The sequence below is a fragment of the Macaca thibetana genome, chromosome 10, assembly GCF_024542745.1.
Source record: "Macaca thibetana thibetana isolate TM-01 chromosome 10, ASM2454274v1, whole genome shotgun sequence".
NCBI classification, from domain to species: domain Eukaryota; kingdom Metazoa; phylum Chordata; class Mammalia; order Primates; family Cercopithecidae; genus Macaca; species Macaca thibetana.
The window spans coordinates 2,323,875-2,333,900 of NC_065587.1; the positions used below are offsets into that span (position 1 = coordinate 2,323,875).

A 10,026-nucleotide genomic window follows, 5' to 3' on the forward strand; every position below is an offset into this window, starting at 1 on the left:
GTAAGGTCTCAAGTGACAGCGGCCCAGACAGAGAGAGGTCAGGCAAGATGTCTTTGGGACAAGGAATGGAGAAGCCAGTTGGGTGCAGGGTCAGGGGCACGGGGAGCCCAGGGAAGGGAGAACAAGGACGGAGGAGGTTCCCCAGATGGAAACCAGATCCAGAGCTAGACCTTGGGCTGCCTCTCAACACCTCTGGGCGGTCCCTGACATTCTGAGGTGGCAGCTGGGTTGGGACACAGAAGGGTAGCATGAAGAACCCACCAGAACACAGGGGCCTAGCCCAGGCTGCTCCCCCATCATCTTCGGCCTCTGTGTCAACTGACTGTCCTCCCCCCTCTGGAATGCCAGCTCCAGAAGAGTGACCATCTCTGTCCCCGGGGCTTGGCGCATGGCTGGAGCTCGCCCAAGACTAATTAAATGAATACCCTGGAAGCCACGTCTCCAGCTTCACCCGCAAGCCTGCAGCCAGTTCCACCACTCCTACCTTCTTCAAGCAGTGCTGGAAGGAGACCTGCAGAGCCAGGCCCCTCCAAAGCGGAGGTTCACCCCGTGGTAGGTGACATGCCAAAGGACAGGGATGCCTCTTCCAGGGAGACTCACTGTGGGGCTGCCACCCTACTGGGCCCAGACCCACTGTCCTGCAGGATGCCGCTGGCATTCAAAGCTGGAACTCAGCCTCCCTGGAGCCAGGAGGACCAGGGGATTCCAGAGGAGTCCTGCTCGCCTAGTTGGAGATCAAAGTAATTCCATACCCGATTCCTGCCAACCATTTTAATAAATAAGTAAACGCTACAAAGCCTCAGGGAGCCCTCTACCACATTCGCTAGGGTGAAGGAGAGACGAGAATAGTCGCCCAGATCTGCTACCAGCTGCCAGGCCCGTTTCTGGAAAGCCCAGCACCAAGGCAGCTTGTGCTGCTACCGTGAGTCTTAGCACATTCCAGGGCGGAGAAGTCCAGAAGGGAGGAGCGAGATGGCTGGAGCTGCTGTTCCTGGGCTCCAGTGGGGCTGTCCAGGCCTCCAGGCCCACCCAGGGCCTCCACAGAAACCATCGACACTGGGGGCAGATCAGGGGGCCCTTGTCAATGGAGAAGCCCCAGGACTATGTGCAAGGCAGCATTTAAGAAAGGGCACACCAGAGGCTACACCCCCCTGCACTTGAACCTGCACAGGCGCCTGAGACAGCCTCAAGGACAGTTCCCCCAACAAACAGTCATCAGTCTATAGGGCTTTCCACACCCCGGTGCTCACTCTGGCCACCTGAAAAGATTCTGGCCCTCCTTGTCCATCTCTGCCCTGAACGCTGGGGCTGGACCATCGCTGACAGTGCTCTGGGTGACAGGTGGCAATCTGTAGAGGTCATTAACTCCAGAGCGCCACGTTTTAATGCAAAAATGAGCCCTTCTAAATCGGCGCAGATGCGAGGCTATATAAAGAAATGGGGATTTTAATGTTTTGCTTTTCTTCCCTTTTCTAGTGCCACATTATCATAACATTTTCCCATAATTACGCCCATAAAAGTCACCTGAAAATGCTTCATGCCACAAAAGTTGATCTACATATTTCATTCCGAGCATGTCGAGTGGCAGATCCTGAGCTCAGAACTCTGGGGCAGAACTTAGCTGGGGAGGCTGGTGTGGAAGAGGCTCATCAGGTGGAGCCCCCTTCTTGGGTCCGAGTGTCCTCTGGCCTCAGGGAGGTCCAGCAGAACGGGCGCAGGCGGGAGCGTGACATCTGTGTGGACAGTGGAAGAGTGTAGACCCCCCTTCTGGTCCTATCTCAGTGAAAGAGCAGGGGTGGAGGGTGGGAGGGGACCGTGGGGCACCGCCAGGATCCCCGGGAGTCAATGCTGCTCTCCAGGGTACTGTCTAGAGCCGCTCAGGGGTCCCTGCATGGGAAAATCCTGTGAGGGGGTAAGCCTGCCTCTTCCTCACTAAGCCTAGGGCCTGGATGTCAGCTAAAAGAAATCCCAGAGACTGATACTTTATATTTATGGAGCTGAAAGAAACAAACAGCCCATCTTCTTTTGCTCCAAATCCATCAAATAAAAACACAGTGAGAATTTTTTCAAAAAAGATGAGAAATAAACTTCTGAACGGCACCACTTCATTAAGCCTCCAGTGTTTTCCATTTTACCTCTTCGAGAATCCAGAACAAAATTTGAACAGCAGGAAAGTGACATATTCTAATCGCTCCTAAATATACAATAAATTGTATTTATAAAGGAAATGCAACACCAGAGTGCCTACGCTCAGTTAGGATTCTAATGGATTCAAAACAGTTCCAAAGTTGTTTGTAATTTCTTCTCATAGTTGTAGCTGAGGACATGAGATTTAACGGGAAGGTACAGCTCAGTGTTGACGGCATTTATTTGGAAATTTCCATGTCCAGCACATAGTGAGTCTGTCTCTCTTCCTCACTCTCCCTGCTATGCTGAAATACAGTTTGGGTCCCCACCATCCACCTGCTCGTGCTGAATAGGTGACAGGGAATCTAGGCTAGTGCAGAGTGTCCTTCAGCTGTGATTTCAACACTGCACACAAGGACCGAGTCAGTGCTTAGGTGTCATAGGGAGTTACCTCAGGTCATCATTCACTTCTCTCCCTTGCTGCTGTTCTATCCTAGATGCCAGCGTGGAAAGATCACATCTTCGGTGGCGGGCACAGAACACCCTCAACCAGGTCTAGTTGGGTGAAGAGGTCCCATTCCACGTCTAGGCAAGAAGCACATCTAGGCACACAGACTTCTCTACCCCAAATACGCTAAGGGGAAAACAACCTATATCGGCTCTTTGTAAGCCACACCCAGAGGGGTTTCCTCAGACCAAAAGGAGAAGAGCTTCAACTTTCCCCGTCAAAGCTCATCATCACGCAAGTCAACTCATCACCCACCGTCCAACCCTCATGGGCAGCACCGGCCGCGGAAGAAACCAAGCCTGCTGTCACCGTGATGGTCTCAGACCACTGAGCATGCATTTTAAAGTGAGCCATCGGGGGCCCCTTCCCCTGTTTGCGTCTCCTGGCAATTCTTCCCCAGGAGGAGAAAATGACAAGGCTGTGTCACTATAGCAACTAGCCTAATTGGTGGACTGCAGGTCTTTCTCCAGCCAGACGGTGGAGCCCATCTCCTTATATATGGATCCCAGCACATGGGAAAGAAAGAAGGGCCGGACTCTCCCTGGGCCAAGAACAGTAGAATCCCCCCAACAGAAAACCAGGCCAAGAAAGAATCCAGTTTCCTCTTAGCTGCGCCAGGAAGCCAGCACCTTGTGTGCTGCAGAGAAACACACAGATTTAATAGGCAGGATAATTGAACCCTGTATGATACTTATCAGTTTCCCTAATTAATATGATACAAATATATCTGCTTCATAACACAAAGACATATTGAGAAATAAAAATCCTTCCTGATGACAAAAACAATTTACAAACAAGAATACAAACTATTCTTCTTCATCCCAGATATATTGGAAGAAAGAATGAAAATCATAGGAACTGTTTAATTTGCATTTAATTTGCTTTATCGGTTCTAAACAAAAGGGGGGGGGAATTTTTCTTTTTCTCTAGGACTGCATTTCCAAGCTATCAATTATTATGATGTCTATTTTGTATTTTAGTGAAATGTTTTAATTTCTCCAAGTACATTTCTGGTGTAATGGGGTGTGTCTCTTATTGTCAATTATTCCATTACACGGAGATGGAAACAGCCATAACAACGTGCTTCACCCAAGCTTCTGTTATTAATTATTTCTGCTATTCTGGTAATACCTTCTTACCAACTGTCCTTGTCCTGGCTAAGGGCTGTTTCCAGAACGCTGAGGAGGCCTCCTAAGGAGGAGGGATGAGTGTGGAAACCAGATCTCCCCTCCTCAGCGTGTCTAAGCAGCAGGCTCAGATGTCTGCGCCAGGACACCAGGACTCGACTCGGCAGAGCAGAGGACAGTCTCAGGAAGGTGTGAGCCATCCGGATGAACAACGTGCTGACACCTTAGGATTGAGGATGCAGCGCAGGGTGGGAGAGGGCTGACGCTGCCTGTATTGAGACCGTGTGTACCTCGCTCCTCACGGGCTGGGGAAGTGCAGTGTTGAAGCCACAGGGCCCTGGTGTCAAGTACTTAGCAACAATTAGCAGTTATTCTTTTCCACACCTGCTGAGCTGCTGGGAGTTGGGGGTGAGGTGTTGTCCTGGGTTCTAGCAGCCAGCCAGGGATGGGCAACCTGTAGTGGGCTCAGGGCACTATAGCCCCTCTCCAAACACTGCTGAATGAGCCCCTTCTCCCTCTCTGGAGATGCCACCAGGAAGTGCATTCAAATGCCTCCTCTTCAGCGCAGAGTTTACCTGCCATTAACCCTTTCTACATCTCCTAGGAAGCCTTGCTTGGGGGTCTCCTAGGGAATCCCCCCACATACCCCTGCAGGCACCGTGACGGCCGCGGAAAACTCGGGGACAGGCACAAATGTCGCTCAAACCCCCAGACCCTCCTCCCTGTCCTCCCTGCAGCCGGCCAGCCAGTGAGTTCCCAGGGGCTCCGGCGCACCCAGGGTGGCCTCGCCTGCCTGGGCAGCTCCGGTTGAGACCCCCAGGCTTGGCGACCCCTCCCCGCTCGGTGCCACAGCAATTCTAGGGAAATGCATAACCGCGCTGAAGCAAGTAGGACAATTCCTGCCCTGGGCCCCGGGTTTCCCTCGCGATCCTGGCGAGCTGGGCTGTCCCAGGACTCCGGAGACCGATCCCGCGGCTGCCTGGGTCTCCCTGGCCACTGTGCTCTCATTTTGGCGACAGCGGAAGGATCGGATCAGACTGGGAGCTTGGAGGCCCGGGGCTCTGGAGGACGTGGTGTCTGTGGAGGGAGGTTTGGTGCTGGTCTTTTTTTTTTTTTTTTTGGTAAAGAATCCATATTTTTCCATCACCTCCCGCGCCCATGGCAATTCTCCATGACAGGTACTCCCCAGCACCCGTCCTTTTCTCCTGCTGAAGACGAGAAGCCTGAGCTCCCGGAGCTGAAGCCGACCAGCCCGCGCCATCCGGGGCCAGAGCCTGTGCCCGGGACGCTGAGCAGCCCCCACTTACCCCACCAGCCGCGAACGTGCCCCGGGATGCTGAGCACCCTCCCCAGCGCCGAGGCTGGAGTCTGCACACGGGACTCCAACCACCCCTCCTTCCACCCGCCTGGAGCCTCGGCAGGGGCACAAGCCACCCCCCCCTTCACCCCAGGCAACCGGGAACCCGCGGCGGTCACCCCCCACCCCAGCCCCCAGCTCACACCCGGGCGCCCACCGGCCCGCACCACCCCAGCCCGCGCCCGCGCCCGCGCCGGCCCCGCCGGTCACCAGCTCGGGCCCCAGACACGACCCGAGAAACGTCCGCGGCCGCGGCGAGCCCCCTCCGGCCATCCCACCCCTCACTTCGCTTCTCTTTCCAGAAGGCGCCTGACGAGCCCGTTTCCCGGGAAGGCGGAAGCTCCAGCCGCTCCTCTGAGCCCAAGCTGGGCTCCTGCCCGAAGAGCTTCTCTCCGGGCTCGGCCGCTGCGTCCCCCCTTGTCCCGGGCTGAGGCACGGGGAGGGCGCTCCGCAGATACCCCGGCAGCGCCGCCCGCCCTCCACGACCTGCAGCTGCCTCCTGAGCGCGCATCTCCGCCGGGAAGCCGCTGGCTGGGCTCCGACCGCCGGGCAGGGACGGGCCGCGCCACCCGGGGCCTGGAGCCGGGGCCCTGCCGGGGAGTCAGGGAAGGGAGGCTCGGGCCGGGGCGTCCGACCCCGAAGTGCCCGAGCGCCCGGAACCCGGGTGGACCCTCTTGCCCGCCCAGCGCAGCGTTGGACCGGCCGGGACTCGGGGGACCGTGCGCCCCGCGCTCGTAACTCCGCGCCGACTCCCGGAGGCCCGCGGGGCGCCTGAGGGGCCGGAGGAGGGGGTCCGGGGCCCAGAGGGCCGTGCCAGGGCCGGGGCCGCGCGGTACTCACTGCAGTAGGCGATGAGCAGACTGGCCAGGATCATGAACGCCCAGAAAGTTGAGGACATGCTGGGCAGGGCGGTCGCATCTTGCCGGCTGCCGGTCCTGGGCGATGGCGCCATTGAAGCCGCGGCGCCCGCGCGGGGGGCAGCAGCGCGTCTCAGCAGCCGGCCCTGCCCGCGCCCCCCCGCGCCGGCCTCCACGTGCGGGCCCCGCGCGCGCCATCCTCCGCCGCCGCCGCCGCCGCCGCGCCCGGGCCCCGGCCCACCGCGCCCCGCGCCGCGCCCGCGCCGCCTGCGCTCGCGCCCGCGCCCGCCGACCCCGCGCCGGCCCGCCAGGGGGACGCCGGCCCCGCTCTGGGCGTCACTGCGCGCCCCGGCTACGCGCGCCCCGGCATCCGCGAGACAGGCGCGCGCCCGCCGCCGCGGGGTGCTCCCGCCGCCGACCCGGGACTGGCAGAGGGTACGCCGCGCCCAAGCCGCTCCTCTGGATGGCGACAGAGACGGCCTGGCGCGCCCGCAGCCTGGGCCCCCAGCGGGGAGGACGGCCGGGCCAGGTGAAGTTCCTGCACTCGGGCCTTCCGCGTTCCCATCCACTGCAGCCAGGGCCTGGAAGGCTGGGGAGGGGACGGGGGCGGCAGACGCCTCCTAAGGTGGGTTCTGGGACTTGGATCCGGAGTTTATTCCAAGGAGAGGGTGGTCTGGGCCTGTTCCCTAGGTGTGCCCTGTCACCCCAAATCGGGCTTGTGCAGTGGGGTCCCTGAGTGCACTAGGAGCACAGCCTCAGACCCCAACAGAGTCACCCTTCATCGGAGGCCCAGCGCCCATGAGGGCTCCTCCTCCACCCAGGGCGGCACTGCCAGGCACAGGCACGCAAGTTCCCTCCGTCCTCTGCCCCAGGATCACTCTACTCGGGCACCTCTGCCACTGCCCCGTGCTTGCCCTCCTGGTTCATCTCCCTGGAGTCCCTGCAGGACCAGCTGTCGGTGGCGTCTCTGGGCTCCCAGTCCCGGGACTGGTCCTATCGAGGTGGGTTTTCTGAGCAGGATGACAATGATTGCAATCTATTTTACTTGCGTAGTCAATGATCATCATCTGCAAAACAGGTTCACTCCTACAACAAGCTAAGGATGGGAAAAGTGAGCCCTGTAAGGACACAAGGACACTTTCCCCATCTCCAACCCTCCTTGTCATGTCCCATCTGCACCTCCCTCTACAGCCCAGGAGATAGGCTCCCCAGTTCGGGATGCCCAGATGGCCCTGCTGCCTGGAGAGGCTCTGGCCCCTGCCAGTACCTGCCACAGCAGTGCCCCCAAGCTCTCCCCTCCTGCAGGTTCGTGCACACGGCTGGTAGAACCCCTCCTCTGGAACTCACAAGATCTTCTCCATCCTGCATAGGGCCGGGGGCTGGAGCACCCCAGGAGGTTCTTTTGGAGCTGGAGACCCTTTTCTGAGGAGCCAGTAGAGGGCCTACGAGTCAGATGGAGCGACCAGGGAGAAGCAGCATCATGCCTTCATCTTGAGGCCTGGTCCAGGGAGGTGAAGGGATGTGGACTGTCCCCAGCCCTACACTCACACACAACTCATGCATGTAAGCATTCACGCCCCACGCACACACTGCACCACACGCACACACATGTATTTTCCTTGAATCTCTCTCTCTCACACACACACACACACACACTTTCTCATCCACACACACAAACACTTTAGGAGAAACTGAGCAAAGAAAGGCAGGCTCTCACTGCAAGTCCTCTCACTCACACCCCAGTGGTTGATGTGCACTGAAGCGTCCTTGCCAGGGGCTCTGACGAGATTCTTGCGTTAATATGATTGTGTCCAGGCTTGTTTTCTCCCATCAATTTTCAGTCCTGTTTAATTAAAACACCGACTTTGCTGTTTAGTATCCTCTCACCTGCAGCTTCTCCTTGCTCTCTTTCCTGGCAGGGAGGTGATTCTGCAGAAGTTGGGGCTCCTGACAACTTTGGGGTGGCCATGAGGGACACACCCCTTGCCTCTGGATGTGCTGGGTAGGCCTGGCACCCTGGCAGGGAGGGTCTCCCTCAATGGGATTCCGTGGAGCCACCATCGATGCCCAGGTCTCCACCTCGACAATTTCATTCCTTTCATTGAAGCCTTTTTTCCTCCTAAAAAGGATGTGGCTTTTAAAATGTTACAGATTCCAGTTCATCCTGTCCATCCTGAACTCCTGTGCCAGACATTCCTTCATTCAACCTCTTTATTGTGCACCTACTTGTGCCAGGCACTGGGACTGGTGAAGCCACCAAGACCTAGATTTTCTGTCCCCCGGAAAGTGGCAGTCAGTTTGAGAAACAGACAAGGAAACAAACAATTCCAGTGCAATGTGGCAAGTGTCACAGTGGGAGGGAGAGGAGAGCATCCTCGGAGCAGAAGGAAGGAGCATTTGCCCTAAAATCATGCTCTAGAGTGCAGCAAGGTGTGTGCCAGGGAAGGCTTCCAGGAGGCTGATTTCCAGGCCCTTTTGGTCCCATCCTTAGGACAAACACACACACACACGTGTACACATATATGCACATGTGCACTTACACGAACACACACACGCACGTGAACACACATGCACACACACAGTGCACACACATGCACAGACATGCACACATGCTTGAACACACATGCACACACATGCTTGGAGTGAAAGTTTCCGGAGCAATATTTACCCCAACAATACTCTGATGTTTTCTATTTCATCCTAATTCATTTTTGAAATGCTGGTTGCCCACCCAATAATTTGGTTTAAAGTAATTTTCTTTGTTTAAAAAATATGGTTTAAAGAGAGATGCAGTCTACCTTGACTTTGGGAGGGTACATTGGAGCCTTCCTGCCAAAGGACAGGGGCCGTGGTGACAATGGGGTGGCTGGGGAGGGCTCCCAGGCAGAGGAGAAGGGTGGCAGTGTGGTACCCAGCCTGCTGTATCCAGGAACTCAGACACTGAGGTTTTTGTGGCCACAACATTAGGCCTATGGCGGGGAACCTTGAGCTATGGGAGAGCAGTGCCTGTTTCATTGCATACTGAATATTTCCAGAAAAAGGGAATGGAAGGGGAGCCCTTGGTGCTTATGACTTGGAGCCCAGAATGGTGGAGAGTCTGAAAACGGTGATGCTAGAAAAGGTGAATTCTCCACTCCAGGTTACAAGTAGAGGGACCCAAGGAGTGGGGAGGTGGGGGGAAGGTGTGGGGTCTGAGATCAGATTGAAGAGATGGGGTCTCCCTGGGACAGCAACCTTGAGATGATTACAAAGACACCACCCCCAGGCAGTCCGAAGGCAAGGGCAGGTGCCTGGTCGAGCCCCATCCCGGCCTTGTTCCCAGAGGCCTGGAGAGAGAGACCAAGATGGAAATTGAGGATGGGGGGTGAGCGCAGCCTGAATTCTGTTGCTAGGGAACAGAAAGCTCCACTCTGGATCCCAACACACGCTACGGATTGACGATTTTTCTGTTGTTGTTGATGGACTGGGTTTGATTACTAGCCAGAACTGACAGGAGTTTAAATTTCGAAACCTAAGTAAGTCTATTAAATAATCACACCATCACCTTAACTCCTACCCAAAAGCACAGGGGATGGCAATTGTGTAACCCTTGAGGGAGTCCTCGGCTCTCACCCCACATCAAGCCACCAGTGCTGGGACTGCCTCAGAGGCCTGACCCATGGAAGGGGTGTCCTGTATGACGGGGCACCCAGGTTGGCTGAGGAGGGCAATAGAAAGGGGTGTCACCCAGAGAGGAGGGGCGGCTGACCAGGGTGCAGACCCGGGCATGTATTGCAGTCAGGCGGCGGCCTCGCTGTCCTGCTGGGCATGTGAGCCCACTGCTGGCTGCGTTCTGCTGTGGTCGGCGGGGGGTGGGTTGTTCTCTCTCCACTCCTCTGCCATAAGGGTGTTTTCTATTTGCCATTAGGTTGCAGGTGCCCAGCTGACCAAGGGCTCCCTGAGATCCTGAATTTGCAGCTGGATGTTTTCATGGGGTGAGATGTCAGGATGTCCCCACTGATACAGTGGAAGAAAAATGTATTTTATGCAAGGCCAGCGCTATCTCCTAAA

At 56.7% G+C, this 10,026-nt stretch overlaps 1 protein-coding gene across 3 annotated transcripts in view; it reads right to left on the bottom strand.

Annotated features, from left to right (window-relative positions):
• The window catches only part of TAFA5 (TAFA chemokine like family member 5), a 309,133-nt gene extending 302,930 nt beyond the window's left edge, over positions 1-6,203 (bottom strand). For 2 of the 3 annotated variants that reach the window (XM_050746541.1, XM_050746539.1), the window contains exon 1: positions 5,960-6,134. In XM_050746541.1, the coding sequence (XP_050602498.1) occupies positions 5,960-6,071 (112 nt within the window). In that variant the 5' untranslated portion in view covers positions 6,072-6,134. Of the gene's footprint in view, positions 1-5,959 lie in introns of all 3 variants that reach the window. The other variant, XM_050746540.1, reaches the window with a different exon arrangement.
• Between the last annotated feature and the right edge of the window lie 3,823 nt (positions 6,204-10,026).